At 25.2% G+C, this 16,982-nt stretch overlaps 2 protein-coding genes and 1 long non-coding RNA gene across 3 annotated transcripts in view; 1 reads left to right on the top strand and 2 right to left on the bottom strand.

Annotated features, from left to right (window-relative positions):
- Nucleotides 1-301: 301 nt before the first annotated feature.
- LOC114118996 (uncharacterized) lies at nucleotides 302-7,163 on the bottom strand. The gene is made up of 2 exons (XM_027980449.2): nucleotides 7,094-7,163; nucleotides 302-2,395 (listed from the first exon to the last, which is right to left on the bottom strand). Exon 2 carries the CDS (start codon nucleotides 2,392-2,394, stop codon nucleotides 406-408), a length of 1,989 nt encoding a protein of 662 aa, XP_027836250.2. The 5' UTR covers nucleotide 2,395; nucleotides 7,094-7,163; the 3' UTR covers nucleotides 302-405.
- On the top strand, nucleotides 6,667-13,222 carry LOC114118999 (uncharacterized). Its single transcript, XR_003591994.2, has 4 exons — nucleotides 6,667-7,197; nucleotides 7,262-7,346; nucleotides 10,191-10,391; nucleotides 13,094-13,222. It is a non-coding gene; the product is annotated as an uncharacterized LOC114118999 (long non-coding RNA).
- Nucleotides 13,085-16,982, bottom strand: part of LOC114118997 (uncharacterized) — a 30,357-nt gene continuing 26,459 nt past the window's right edge. Inside the window, exon 3 of the mRNA XM_050203577.1 lies at nucleotides 13,085-13,565. Coding sequence (XP_050059534.1) covers nucleotides 13,401-13,565 — 165 coding nt within the window. The 3' untranslated portion in view covers nucleotides 13,085-13,400. The remainder of the gene's footprint in view (nucleotides 13,566-16,982) is intronic.

Genomic DNA, 16,982 nt, shown 5'->3' with positions numbered 1-16,982 from the left:
ATAATTTAATAATTTAAGTGGCCTATATTCACCAGCCAGACTGTAACGAATTTTTAGAGGTTTTTCACGTATGATAACTATTGTTCATAAAAATTGGCTTATTATGCGTTTCTATTGTGTGGTCCAGAAACATTTCAATCTGGCGCCTATTTAAACTGGAGATTGCGTTTACCATATAATGTAATTATACATAAAAAACAACATAATTGTAAATCAGTCTGACTTGTTTAAATAACAATATTTAACCTAATTTGAACTTGAAAACGTTTAGTTGAAAAATAATTTGATAAAGATAAATGTATATAATTTTTTTAAATGTTTATTGAGTCAAAATAAATAAGATAATTTACATGTAGTGAAATCAATGATTAAATCACTTTAATTTTGGCATCCATGAATATTATATTAAACGCCCGTGTTGACGTTGTTTGATTTAGGATGCGGTGTTTCGGTTACAGTAATTGCAGGTGTTCCAATTTTGACGACAGGTTTTTCAATTTTAGTGACAGGCGTTTCGATGATTTTGGTGGTTGATATTTTAGTTTCAGTGGCTGCAGGAATTTCAATTTTATTGGCTTTAGTTTCGGTTTCAGCTAGTTCAGTTACCGGTTTACCGGAAGAGATTTCCGATACTGGAATCGGCATTTTCTGATTGGTTTTCTTGGACACCAACTCATTGTAGTGACCTACGTGTCTGCGTTCTTTCAACGTGTATTTAGCGCTGTCTCCTTCTAATTGATCGTAATTGGTATTGGGGTTGAAATCTTCAACGATTGGAATATCTCCCCGCATCGTGTATTTAGAGCCTTCAGCGTTAGAATTAACCGTTGCGGGTTCTAAGAGCTGATCCCATTTATATTGTGTTTGATCTATTTGGTTGACAGGTAGTACATTACTATTGGCGTCGACAGGATACACGACGATCGGTTGCATGGTTGACGTGGAGTATAAATCATCTGAGCTAGGAAATGCACTTTCTGGCTGTGATTCTGAGTTGGCAGGCTGAGAGATATAATAAGAAGGATTTTGATAAACGGGGTTTGAATCGTCGTACGTATAACGAATCCACTGTTCGTCTTGGTTCGGTTTGATCTGCTGCACTGGTTGAGTTGCATCGATTTTGATGTAGTTAATCACTTTGGTCAATCCGCTGTTGATTTTTTTATTTTGGCGGTCGGGTGTGTTATAGGGTAAGTTTTCGAGAGTGAATTGATTTGCGTTCAACGCACTGGTGTATATTGGACTGGGAGCGTAATAAGGAATTTGATGGAAACAGATTTGATTGGATAGAGGTGGGGGACAGTTATTAAGCCACAGTGGATAACTCGAGTCTGAGTTGTAGATTTGTTGCTGTTGCAGAGGTATTTGATGCTGAGCGGGAATAGTGATGATCGGTTCTTGAGATTCGATTCCGCCATTTACTTGTACGTTGGGCGTATAACCGTCGGGTTTTACAGTACTAGTGTATTGCACTGGTTGTGCAGAAGTGCTTATTGGTTGCACAGTTGTGCTATATTGTTGTGTACTGGTAACGGGTTGTAAAGTTGTGCTATATTGATGTGTACTGGTAACGGGTTGTGCAGTTGTGCTATATTGATATGTACTGGTAATGGGTCGTGCAGTTGTGCTATATTGATGTGTACTAGTAATGGGTTGTGCAGTTGTGCTATATTGAAGTGTAGTGGTGATGTATTGTACAGTAGAGGAAGGGGGTTTGATGGGTTCCAAAGTGGTGATTGGTTTTCCGCTTGTTATTTCGACATTATTGTTGTTTTCCTCAATCGATTCTACGATCGGTATGACTAGACGGTTTTTCAATTTTAACTTCGATTTGATTACGTTAATTTTATTGATAAGTTTATCTTTGATTGAACTTTTACCAATAGTCACATCGATTTCCGGTAATCTTTCACTCGTGTTCTCGCCCAATAACCATTGTGTGTTTAAATCTTTATCATACACATCCTTATTTTCAATTTCCGGTCTTAATTCAACATTTTGTTCAAGGTTATCTTTGGTAATAACTTCGAGATCTACTTCGGTATTTTCATCACAGTTTACTTCGGGATTAATTTCTGGGTTTACATCAACGACTTCATCGTGATTTACATTTTGAATTGGTTGAACGTTTCCGACTTCTATTAAAATAGGTTTATCATTCACCATAAACACTTGGCGATTCCAATCAATAACTTCATCGTCGATGGCACCTTCTTCGACAGGTTCACATTTATACGCGGGGTATATTTCTTCTTCAGGAAGCGGCTGTTCAGTAATTGATGGTAAATGTTTTGATAACAAGGACTTTAAAAACGTCAAGGGTTTTATACTTGGCGCACACTGTGTTTCATATAAAATGAACGTCAGAAGTATTAGTAATCGCATTGACTTCATCCTAAAAAATAATAAAAAAAATTTTTAATATCATTAAAATAAATATAAAAACAACGACTTCAGTTTTAAATGGTTATGTCATAATTTATAATATATATGAGACTATTGATAAAAATTAATTGTGTATTTATGTAATACATTTAATTATTAAAATATTTACACACATAAATATATATTATTTTTTTTTGTTTTTTAAAAAATTTAATTTTTTTTTGATTTTTTTTCAACAACCAGGCAATTTACTTTAGATAAATTAACCATACAAAAATTGATAAATGTCAAACTTAAGTGTCGGTTAATAATTTACCAATTTTTTTTTTATTATGTTTTAGATACCTGAAAAATACAAAAAAATATTGTTGAACAATTATATTATAAAATAAAACAATTCGATATTATATTGAAAAACAATTTTATGCTTTATAACTGAAGTCAATAGCCATTACGCGATTAGTACTACATGTTATAATTGAAAATATTTAGAAATAAACAATTTCAAAAATGTTTACTTTGAATTCTGAAATCTTAGAAAATGCATATGATTCAGGTATTAATAAAAGGTTTTATTTTATGTACACGTAATACACATGCTATATATCTACCAATATGCTTAAAATATGTAACGGAATAAATCATAATACATTTTAAGGGTCAAAACACTCAAAACCATTTAAAATATTAAAAGTATATTTAACTATTTTTGTCTGAGACACAAATGAATGTATTGATTTTACATTACTGTGTCTTATAACTGATTTTTATTTTTCTGTTAGTAAAATGATTTGACCTTTAACTTTAAAGAAGGTTTCTAGCAAAAACTTATCTATGGTACCTATGATGAGGGGGAATTATATATGTATATGGAAACGAGAATATTTAAAGAGCATTAATTGATCAAATTAATTTTGCTATTAGGTATATTGTAATCTAAAATATCTAAAACAAATAATCGTAGATGTTTGAAATTTTTAGCAAATATATTTTATACTACCATTTTTATACATTATAATATAGTTTTCAAAATATTTGACTCTTTGAACTTTTTATATAGACATTTGAAATTTTCTATTCTTTTAAGTTATTTTTTTTATAAATATAAACAAAAAAATGTTATTCTTAGTCAAAAAGCTTCACTAGAAAAATCTCCATAAGTTGTATAAAAAAAAAAAAAAATAGTGAAAATAAATATAAAAAGAACGGGAACATGTTCCTATTTTTACAACAGAAACAAGTTTATTTTTAAAAGGAATTTTTTCAACTTTGCTTCTAAATGATTTTATTGTACACCCTTATTATGTAATAGCTATTAATTTTGAATTTTACAGAAACCCTTTTAATTAAAAGTGTCTGTAATAAATAATAATTATGTTTATAAAATAATTGTTGTTGTAAAATTAACTATTAATTAGCTATTTATCGAATACATAACATAATATTTAAACGCTAATTAAATAATAATTAATAAATAAAAATATTATAATATAAAATATACTGCATTTTTAATTTATCGAGAAATACGAGTATACTATGATACACCTAGTTTTTAGTTTCAAAATGTAGATAGATAATGTACTATGACTAGGTGCTTGCGTGTTTTTCAATAATCATTCAAAACATAGCTAAATGATAAATACATTTTTTTTCATAGTGCTATAAGTTTCAAGCAATCATTTTTATTTTGTATATTTGGCTCTCTTTTTCCTACAAGTCCATAGTTTTATTTTATTATATTATAATTTTAAGAACATATTTTACATTATTTATTAAAAAAAATTTTAAAATAGCATGTAACATAAAAAATAATAATATATTATTTACATTGTAAAATTTTTAATATGCATTTTCAAGATATCGGAAAAAAATAGATTAAAATTATTAAGTATAAATTATTAAATTATCTACTGTGGGTTTTCCCAATTATTTGAGTATTTTTTTAAGAACATAGATAAGGAATACTCAAAAGATAGTCAGTCGGTGTTAATTCACCTGTTTGTATAGCATGTGTTTTCGTGTTGCATTAATATAGTTAGTGTAATATTTTAGACTAAGAACTGTTTTTTTTTTGAAAATTTAATTAAAAGTGCTTTATTTAATAATAAATAAATTTGTAGTTTTTGGGTTTTTAATGAAAAATAAAATATTTTTAAGAGCATATTTTTATATTTTTGTATATTTTTAGGAGTTTAAATGATAAAGTACTTATGCAATAACATATATTTTACGGTTTTTTTTTTTTAAAGCAAGTTCCTACTACTATTTTTCACATATTGTTTTATTGGAAAAAAAAGTGACAAAAACATTAATGTACTTTTTGAATTTTTCAACATTAACCATGAACATTTAAAAAATCAACGAAGAAAATAAGTATAAGCCTTTCATTACATTGGATATTTTTGGTAAACTGAATTCTAATTAGATGAAGTTTTTCATATGGTTTAATTTTTAATTTAATTTTATCTACCACTAACATAATCATTTATAGTCCATATATTTTAAACTATGATACAATTTATTGTTTATAGCGTTATATGTTAAGTTATTTCTACTACTTCATATTTCTAAATTGGAGAAACTATACTGACAAAATTGAAAAATAAAGTATGATATATATGTTTATTCTCAAATCAATAATTAACAATTGTTTCAGAATAATTGTTATAAACTATTTTATTTTAGCATAACTAATTTTCGTATTTAATATCTAATGTAAGTCCTTTTATGTTTGAAAACAATTACTGAGAAATAAATTAGTTATTTGAACTGTACGTTTAAATTACATTATTAATAAAAAAAATTTCTATATTTAATGTGTAATTTTGAATTTATAGTCTTGATTACTTGAATTTACTACATTAAACATTCTATAACATTTTAAATGTTTAATTTCTTTGAGTCAAGATAAGTTATATTTTCAGTTTAAAATATATTTATTTGTTATAATATCATATTATTTATTACGATAAAATAATATCTTAAATATTATTTTTATTATCTCTCAAAATCAAAAGACATCGTATAAACAGTAAACATAATAATAAAGATCAATCTATTCAGAATTAAGTTTTTTCTTCTAATGTAATGATTTTATTATTGATTTAAATTTTATAACAATAGGTGTCAATGTATTATTGCATTGATGTTTATGATTTATTTATTTTATTATTATTATTTTTTTTTATTGTGAATATTAACTTTTAAAAATATTAACTGCTAATTGATATTATTTTTGTATAATAGTTTAAGTATAACTTCATAGTTTATCTAAATAGTTTTACAAAAATAATAGATATTCACAGTTTCTCATAAGATAAATACATCAATTCAATAACCAAAGTATAAAATATATACCATAATATTTTATATAAAATGAAATGTATATTATTGGTAATAGACTATATTTTAATTATTTTCAAAATGTATCAAAATTAGATTTTTAATTAAACTCACATTTTGCAACTGTAAATTTATCTATTACTAATAAATCTAAATTATATTTTAAATTTTTTTTAGAATTAAAATATTTAAATTTGAAAATATTTTATTTCAAAAATGGTTATTGCAAATTTAAATTCAAATTATCCAAAACTGAAATTGAGTTACAATAACTACGCTATAATATTGTATTATCGACTGTTAAAATATATTATTACATAAATATATTTAATATCTTTATAAAACAATTATATTTATATAGGTACATTAAATATCATATTTATTGTATCCAGGTATTTGCATTTTTTAGTCAAAAAATAGTTTAATCTTAGCATTATTAATTTTAATTATACCTAAGTGATATTTAAAAATATGTGTTTAAAATAAAATATGTTTTTATAGCTTGTTTATTCTTATTAAATTCTATAGAAAGGAACAAAAGATGTATGTATATATTTTCATATGTTATAACTAATAACATAGGTATTAGCATATTACGTATGTAACGTATGTTAATGTCAATTATTATTATTTCTTTAATAACTTTTAAAATGATCAAAAGTTTGTCATAGTTTATACCTTTGACAGATTAATATACTTCAGTTGACGAAAAAAACTTTATTTTTATTTTATACAAATACCATAAAATTTTAATTTAAAATAAATAAATACATTTTTATTCAATTTTGTTCTATAAATCGATTAGTTTGGAAAATTGATTAAATATATTGATAAATAACAAATAATAACTATATAATAAATATATTTTGCATTTGTATTGTTTTCTTAGATTGTCTTAATTTCCGTTTCATTAGTTTTAAAACTATAATAATTTTTTTTTTTTTAAAGATAAAAATAATATTAATAAAATATGTAATTTTTATATAATTGCTTGTTATAAAAACGATTTTTCTAATGACTTATAGAACAAATTATACTTCATTATCTATTTATAAACTTCTTGAAAAAACTGATCAACCTGGTATAAATATATAATATTTACTAAACGTTCTATTTAAACAGAGTATGTAATGTATTGGATTGAGAAAAAATTTTAAATCTAAAATGCACATGACTAAAAGTGTCAATAAAAACCGAATAAATGTTTGACGATTTTAATATTTTAAACGATATTATTTATGATATTTGAATAAAAGCTTAAATCAAATAAATATATACGTGTAAATCGATATTACATAGTACCATAATAAATATTAATAACTGTAGATTTATGACACCTAGTAAAATAAAACAATAATTTACTTACTTGAAGAATGAAATCAATAATCCTGGATAAGTGATATTCCTACGCGTTGTGTTCTGGAACTGTTCGACTTTTACACTGCTATTGAGTTATTAATTCACCATCAGGTATATTTATACATTTATATATGGCTTAATAGCACACAGACAATTAAATTCACATTTAATTTAGGCGGAGGATATGTTAGTGGTGAATCGACATTCCTGAGCCGAATCACACGAATTTCAATGCATGATTGGCAACCGTCGTTTCGCAGGTAGATTATGGTATGTAGGTATGTAGTTAGTAAGTAGGTACTTACTAAGTGTATTAGTATTTTACAATAATGTAAAATTAATTAAATAGAATACAACGAATAGTATTGTTACTGATTTAAAACTCAAATTTCAATAAACATGTTTTTGTCCCAAATAATTAGAAGAGGTGTTTTTATATTTTGAAATCGTTTGTATCAAAGAAATTATTTTTATGCTTGAATTATATTTCCTTTGGATTTGTGTGATTTAATATTGATATGGTATACAAGATGGGAGTTGAGTTTTAGAATTCCTTATGTTTAGTATTAACTGTTCACCATATAGGAAACTGTATGTTTTTACGATTGAAAAAAAATCCAACGTGTTTTGGTGGTGGTGTATTATAAAACTATGATTTATTTTCATGTGATTTTGAATTTAGTTAAATAAAAATAATTTATAACACGATAAATACCCTTAAAATACTTGCAAATATGGAAAAATACAACTAAGTCGTATTAATTGATTTATAATATTATGAAACATTACTATGGTATACACGTTTATTGTCTATTGACGTTAATAGGTACATGGAATTATTTTATATATTTTATAGTATTAAAATAATTTACATAGTTATTGGCATTTGTTTTTCTAATAAAATTTATTCCTAGTGTAACGTGTAAATACACATAAATTGTATTATATGAATAATTAATATCGTAAAAAAATAATGGGTTTACTATTTTTTCGCGTTTTTTTTTTTTAATTGCAATTAAAATTGTTTTTTATGCATGTCAAAAATCACTATCATCATTGCAAACTTAGATAGATTTTGCCTGTACAGCCATGACCCGGATTTTTCTTCATTACATTTTAAGGTATTTTTATCAAACAATTAAATTAGCTCTCGACATGTCGTTGTGAAATGTCACACATGTTACTCAATTGTACTATTTGTACGTGTACCTAAATTCCTTCATGTAAATATTATTCGATTATACTTATATAACGTCACTTAAAAATTTAACAATATTATAATTACTATGTTTAAGAGCTTCTAAAATATTTAAAATTACTAGTTTTTATTTTGTCACAATATTATTGTGATTTGTAGTTTTAATAACTTCTGAAATCACTTTGATATTAGCACGCAATTACATATTTTGAAATATTATAATGTAGTAATAATTAACCTATGGAATCAACACAATACTTCGTATCAAAAGTATCATAATACAGTTTTATTTATTTTTTATGTGATTTATATCATATATTTATGTTTGGTAAAATTATAATTATTGATATAATATCAATAAATGAGTCGTAGGTACTGTTTTACAATATACCATACCAAGTTATTTTGACACTATATGGAAACTTATTGTTAACATAATTAAATATTTGTAATAATTATAGCCACGGATTACTTATTACATATAAATATATATATTTAACACGCATGGCAATTTCTGAAAATTGAATTATCAATTTAAATTGGACATAGACCATAAAGTCTTAAAATTAATTTAAATGAGTTTATAAGGCAACAGGTTGTATAATATTTAAAATAATCGTAATTCTAATTACAATTACCAGATTTCACTTACTTAAATTTCCAGCAAAATCTAAAAAATAACTCAATTTAATTATTATATTCTTCGTTTTAAATAATGTCATGTTTTTTAATTGTCTGATTTATTATAATATGTTGTCTGAAGTACCTATAATAATATATTATACTTTCAATATTTTTGAAATACAGTTGAACTTCGACTATTCGAATTAACTGGGATAGCCCACCTAGTGGTTAGTTCATATAAATGAAAGTACGGAAACTAGGAACTTTTTAAAAATTGTATTGTAATTTTACATTTAATATAATATATTATATAGTATACATGTATCATATAATATTTATTATTACACGTTACATTTTTATGAATAAAAAGTTATCATAGGGTACAATGGGTACATATTATATTTTTTTGAAAATTTTATCAATTTATCACATTATATGTAAACAGTACATGTAATACACTAATAATAAATCGTGAAAAAAATTATAAAATCGGTATAAAGACGAGAATGTTTTGATAATAGAACATCGGGATACATCATTTACGTGTATTGACGTTTGAATAATAAAATTTTCGTATAACGGAGTTTTAGGTAATCGATGTTTTACTTTAACTCAAGTGATATTGTTGAATAGCTTATCGTTAGAATATTCTTTACAACGATTTTAAACGTGCGGGTCAACTTATCCGATAATATATGTAAACATCTAGTTACAAGATTGTAATAGAAAACGAACTCTTGATTTATTGTATTTTATTAAGAGAGAGAAATACGGCGGAACATATTATTGGGATATAAGAATAAATTAGGCATAATCAAATAACCAATTGTATTTCAGCGTTTAGTTGTTTTTTCATATAATAATAAACTAAACATGTTTATAAAATACATAATATACATGGTTTATATAATATTGTATACGTTGCATGTTATATTGTTATGTATAATAACTACTTGAAAAACCAATTGTTTTACAAAATTTACTATAAGTTAACTTTTTATTTTAAATTTTACTAATTTTCTTGTGTACAAATAATTTTTTATACCCCTTTGTTTTAAGTAGATTAATTATAATATTTATGAAACTAGAGACACATCGTTGTGAGCTACAGTAAAATAAATTTAAAATAATGTTATTATTAAAATATATAAGTAATTATGACCACGCAGAAGTATCGGATGTCGAGAATGCCGACACTGTGACCTTTTTTTGCTGTAAATAATATTATTACGACCCATGGCTTATTCCAATAGATCTTTTCTTAATTTGTTCTCTGTTGTAGCACGAATTCTCATTTCACTTCAAGACCCTCGTCATGGCATAATCCCTAGAATTTGTATCGGTTCAACTCGTCCATTGCCTAATGCTCGTACTTTCAAGACGTATAATATGATCTTTGATTATACGTCAGCTCTATACAATGACCCAACAAATCCAAATTAAACGGGTGTTAAGGTTCCGCACAGTTACACCATTTACAAAGGTATACCTATTACATTCTTAATATTATTTTCAATCAAAAATTTTAATTAGGTAGCATCCAGTTCACAGTTTTCTGAGATCGCTACGATTCGATTTGACTTATATGACTTAAAGCCTTATAGGTCCTCTTTATTTAATCACATACTGTATTAATTTAAAAGGGTTAAAAATGAATTATTTATCATAAGGTTTACAGAAAATCTTAGATTTTAATAAAATCTGAAATACGATTTTTTTAGATAAATATTTGAATTTATGATTAAATAATGAATCGCTAGCGGCGGGGACAAACATAATGAAATACATTTTATTTATGTATTATTATGTACATATTATATGATATAATATTATAATTCAATTCCAAATATCTGAAATGTATGTTAAATAGCTTTTATTTAGACCAAACCCGAAAAGCATAGCAGTAATGGTAATTTTATATCTATATATATAGTGTTATCGAGCGTTTTTACTACGTATAATTTATTGTGTTCATACTATTTTGTGCAATAGTATATTGTCGTTATACTGAAAATAATAACATTATAAAAGTGTCATGTATGCAAAACATAATATAGACATTTAGGATTTATTAAAACGAATCAAGAAGGATTCGATAATGTACATTGCCTAATAAATTTGTTTCATGCATTAATTTGCTGTATACGAATTGCGTCTCCGATAAAAAAAATTGCGATAAGTGACATTATATTAGACGAATTGCGCCCTAGTTACACGATACTATATAATAATTGCGTCTCGGTTATTTGGTATCAGAATATATGATTATCTAAATTCTAAATCAATAATCGATAATATGACTACTTTTATCTATTTAATAATACTTTGAAACGTCTCATTAAATTCATTTATACGGTGGTTAGTATGTGTTTCGATTGTGTGTCGTTAACTATATCGTGCGCTGTTCTGTTTTCAAAAATTATCAAAAAATGATGTACAGTGTTGCATGTGTTGCTACAAAAACACGTAAATCATAATTTAATTAAAATTCAATATTAAATATGCTAGTGAGCATAACCATGTGAATTATTCTGTTGAAATACTTATATTAAATAGACAAAAATTAAGCAATAATTTAAAACACAAAGCAATAGACGATTTCTATGATAATCCGTAAAAACTAATTCATAGGAAATTATCAAATTATATATCGACATCAAAATCGGACGCAATTATAATAGTGTAGTTATTAAGTAGTATCGGGACGCAATTCGAATGAAAAATGGATCTTGGCACACAATTAATTTCCTAAGCATTAATTAGGTCTGATCTAAAACTCATGTTAATTGTTTGGGCCCTTAAACAAATTGGGCTAACGATGTTTCCTTCGTATGATAGCTCATACAATTCATTTGTTCAGCTATATAATTTTTGTTATGAAACGTCATTGCAATATGATTTATTGAAATCTAGACGACATTTTATAGATGTTTTATTTGTGTATACACTTTTGAATAGTATAACGTTAACAGTCTAAATTTATTACCAATTATGTAATTTAATGATCTTCAAGTTAAACTAGTTTAATTCCAATGTTTTTGTTGTTTCTATACTGAACCATAAACAAAAACCTTCGTTCTACGAAGAATAAAATGTTAAGATTAAAAAATGTTTTATTAGTTTATAGACAGAAAGTCAAAATTAAAACCTTATGTATCCTTAACCTATACCATAGCATTGGTTAATATAGTTATCTTGTATTATTATATCTTCTCCATAGTATATATTATTTCAACTTCATAATGTACTATAATATGTATTGTACTTACTTTTACCGCTCCCGTGGTCGTAAATTATTTGATAAATAATTATGTATTATTTTAGTTTCAGTCAATTTAAAATTGAACGTTTTTCACTTGTTTTCAAATGTTATTTATTGATAAATACTTAATTCATTATCTAAAAATAACTTTTAAATAAAATCCTTACCTCGTATACCTATAGTTAAAAAAAAATTATCTTATCAGTTTATTTACTCTATAAAAACATTTATAGTCATTGATTGATCTCTATTTGTGTATAAAATGATAATAATATTAAAATTTAAACACATTAGAGTATTAGAATATTTTAAACTAACTTTTCAAATACATATATAATGCTTGATCTGGATAATGTATAAGTATATTATAATTATTATTTAATGACGCAAACATAATAATATACATAAAAATTTCCCTCAAACATAAAATCTTATTTAAATGTATAATTATTGTTGAATGTTTCGGAAGTATATATAATATAGTGTAATAATCCAAATGTAAATCGTAATCCTATTGTTTAAAACTGTTATGTTATTCTTGTGAAAGTCAGACTATATACATAAAATTGTGACTGCCATTCTATAGAACGGATACTAAAATTATATTTTTTTAACATTTTTATCTATTTATTTCTCGCTTTCTATTAATTTTATTCAGTGAAATTTACGGGGAAATACCTTATTGAAAAACCACTTATGGAAGTAGATTATAAAATTCTTCAAAACTTCACACTGTAATAATTTATACACACAAATAAAGCTTTTAAAAAGCACTTCATGAATAGTACTCGTTCTTTTTGTTGTAATAATTTTCAAAAATTATTTATTTATATGATTGTGTCTCTAAAAAACATATTAACATTACTGTGATATTTTTCATTTGTCGTTGACTCTTAATAAATTATGAAACTTCATTATTTTAGCGGATGTTTATTTATTTTCCATTAACATGAGGAACAATTCAAATTTCAAACATAAGATATATTATTCAAACTTTTATAGTTTTAGTTAACACATTTTGAAGAGGAAAATAGATTGTTCACGCAGTAATACCTACAGTCTACATTTTTATTTTATGACGAAAAATAGTATAGGTAATTATAATAATATTTATTTGGCTTGAAAAAGCGATAAAATAATTTAAATGGAAAAAAACAAACGGACTTAAGACAGTTAGTATATGTATAATGTATATATGTATATATTTAATTAAAAATTAGTTTTGCATCTTTAAGACCTAGGCCTCTGATGGTGTGGTACTGTCGGGTTGAATAGTTCCATTATTGACTTTTCAGGTATGTTGTACTCTCTAGGTCTTAGTCTGCTAAAATCACCGTCCAATTCCACGTATGGTCTTTCCATATCCAAGTTGGGCTGCGCACCTGAATTCAATAACTGAAAAAATATACATAATTTTGGTGTTAATTATAGGTAAGTATTTAATAAATTTAATAACATATCAAAATTGTTTTATAATCAAGTACACAAGTTTATCATATATAAAATGTATACACTTCGAAATGAGTTATTTAATAAATTCTTATATAAACATTGAAGACGTACTTATAGTTTTTGATTTGTTCGAATTTTAGTTATGATAATATATATTTTTCTAAATACATGTTATTCGTGTATATAATAAATATATTGATATATTGTATGGAATAATGTTGATACGTTTATACTAAAATTATTAAATTAAAAAAAAAACTTCTTATATTAACTAATTAACATAAAAATTGAATAAACGCGTCTTTATTTTTACTATATATTTTAACCGTTTTATGTATGTATAAATATATAACTAAGCGTTTATCCATTAATTATTGTCCATTTACTTATAAGTTTTCTTGATGTACATTTTTTTTCAAATATTTAATATATATTTATTTTATTTAACTTTAAATGTTTAAGAATCTTTGGTTTTTATAATTAACGTAAAATAAAAAAACAAATAATTCGCGTTACAAAGATTAGAAGTCTTGTATCATAAAGTATTTAAATACAGACTGATGTAAAATGTCTTAACTGAGTAAATAGGTATTTTACGCCAATATTTTCTATTTTTTTCGTCAAATAAAATATAATACATTTATCATAATAACGATTTTATACGTGGGTATAATATGTAAATTTCAATGTTACGATTTCTCTTTATAAATAGATACTTAAATATTCTAGCATTAGTGTTCGAATCGAATCCTTATTTAGATCTGGATATAAAATGTAATAAGGTTAACTATTTGTGGATGATACGATTTTTCACGCGCTACTTCCTACATCATAACGACAACGGATAAGCCACTTTATTTTGCATTGTCTACAGTGCGGCAGTGCACACAACGCACGTAATTTACGTAACTATAATAATATATGCGTGTTTGTCATACCCGGAACACGAAAATATAATACATCACAGTTCAGAAATTTATAACTTCGATGGTCGAAATTTCTTTGATGATACAACTTTTTACCGTTACAGTAAATTTGATTTGTAAACGTCAACATTTTATGTAATGTTGATGAAAAATGTGTCAATTTATTATTACTGATTTAACAAGCTTAAATTTACTTGAAAATAAAAATAAAAATAATATGAAGTTTTATAAGTTATACTTAAGTCTTTTGGTTTTGATTTTAGTATTAGATAAATTAGGTACTGAATATGTCACATATAAACTTATAACACAAATAAATTGTTTTATGTATATGAATACATAATATATTTATATATATATATATTAGTAAATAGTAATAATCATAAAAACTACAAGTAAATGCATACATTTATTGGTAAAATGTAATTTGAAAAGTTTTTAATATTCATGAAAAGTTTTAAATTATTGGTACTCTGATTTATTTGAATTGCCATATTACCAATTAGGCTTGATTTATTATTAAAAATCATATTAATTTTGAATTAAATGTTATTTTAATTATTGTTCGATTGTAATCTAATTGGTAGCTAGAATACATTAATATTAAATGTAATAAATAATAGCATATATTTTTTTTTTTAATTTATAACTGTTATCTGTTCGTTTTTATACATATTTCTAATTCTGGGGAACCGAATGAGCTATTATTGTTAGTATAATCAATTATATAAGTTTTCTATTTAAATAACATTTTTAGGGTATGAAAAGTGCCTAACAAGTTTTGCTTAAAGCATATGTTGGTATTAATCTGTAATCATATTAATTTTTGAAAATCCGGAAAAAAAATTAAAAACAATGATTCCCAAATTAGTTTTGTTTAGTTTTTTTTTTATTGTTTTTAAGTAATTAACATAATAACTAAAATACGTAAAAAATACATTGAAAAATACCATAAATTTATATAAGTTACAGGTACATAGTATTAAATACAATAAAGCTATGAGATAGATATTGAGCTCATAACTAACAAATAATTTTAATTTAAAATGGAAATAACAATGTATGTATTATTTAAAAAGCGAAACGAATAATATCAATTGGAAGTTGTATATTATAGCTTGTTTTAGATACGAAGCAGAAGTGCAATTATAGTGTGTATAGTGCATAAACCACAACCCCAAAAGTAATTTTAAATATAATACTTGAAATAATGGGAAGCTATTTTTCGTCTATTTTATTATTCCTGATTCAAGTACTTAAGTTAATGAAGTTATGAAATGTTTGTGTGTATATCTCTACACAGAGAGTATGTTTAAAGTTTTTGTGACACACTGGTTTTGTTGTATTTTATGTTTTTCGACTAAATTTAATTTCGAGAACAACCGATTAAAAAGAAAAAGCTACATTATATAATGAATTTAATGAAGAACAGTTTTAATATAATAACAATATCATTATGTAATAGACAATAGGAATGGATAGTATGTAATTTATGGCTAGTTATTACTCAATGTTAAATATTTTATTCGGTGTTTTTTTTAGTTTAAGCATATAAATCATTCGTGTTTGATGTGTTCGAATTGCTGTAAGAAAAAAAAACAACAAAAATACACTCGTTTAATACTATATTATTATATTATTTATTATTTATATTTTATTCCGTTTGAATTTGAAAATAGATGTACTGAGATCGGGCGGACAGACGTGAATCGCAAAAACACGGCCATAACACAGGTAGTAGCAATGTTTTAATTAGAAAATGTTCATTCATCGCGAATTTCATTACGCCGTGTCATTTTTTTTTTTACGTCGTCGCGCCGTTCAGGGCAGTAAATATATAATAATATTATACACACCTACGCGCCGGCATAATGCGACGACAGCCATTAAACGTTAATCGTTAAACGAGTAAATAAATCACACTAATGAAATTGCGATTAAGCGTTTATATTGTACACAAAACATTATGTATATCCTGATATCCCATAATGTACCTGTACATAATATATATAATATAATATGATAAATAATAATAATAATATAAAATGTTAACGAAAAAGAGAAAACTCGCGTGGATTATGTGCGTTACGTAAATTTGCAGTGCCGGCGCGAGAACCGTTCGTTCGGTTGTTATCCGACGAAAATCGCACCGAGAGCTGTATCATCATTTTATCTCGCCATTGAAACCATCGTCGTTGTTCAGAGAACCAGAGCTAACCGTAAGGCGACGGTGTTACATTAAATCGTTGATACGAGCTGGCACCTTCCGTGCATTAATTATATGCAGTTTCCGGCCAACGCACTTACGCAATCGCGTTATTTTCTAACCGATTTCGATGATGCACGTCCGCGTTTTCGTGAAGATGTCAGCAGCGCATTATTTCAATTTTTTCTGCCGTCACTGACCAACGCTAAATATTTTAAATTTAGAAGG

Source organism: Aphis gossypii, chromosome 3 (genome assembly GCF_020184175.1).
Source record: "Aphis gossypii isolate Hap1 chromosome 3, ASM2018417v2, whole genome shotgun sequence".
NCBI classification, from domain to species: Eukaryota; Metazoa; Arthropoda; class Insecta; order Hemiptera; family Aphididae; genus Aphis; species Aphis gossypii.
The sequence above is the reverse complement of the archived record's forward strand: the minus strand, read 5'-3'. Positions and strand labels throughout refer to the sequence as shown.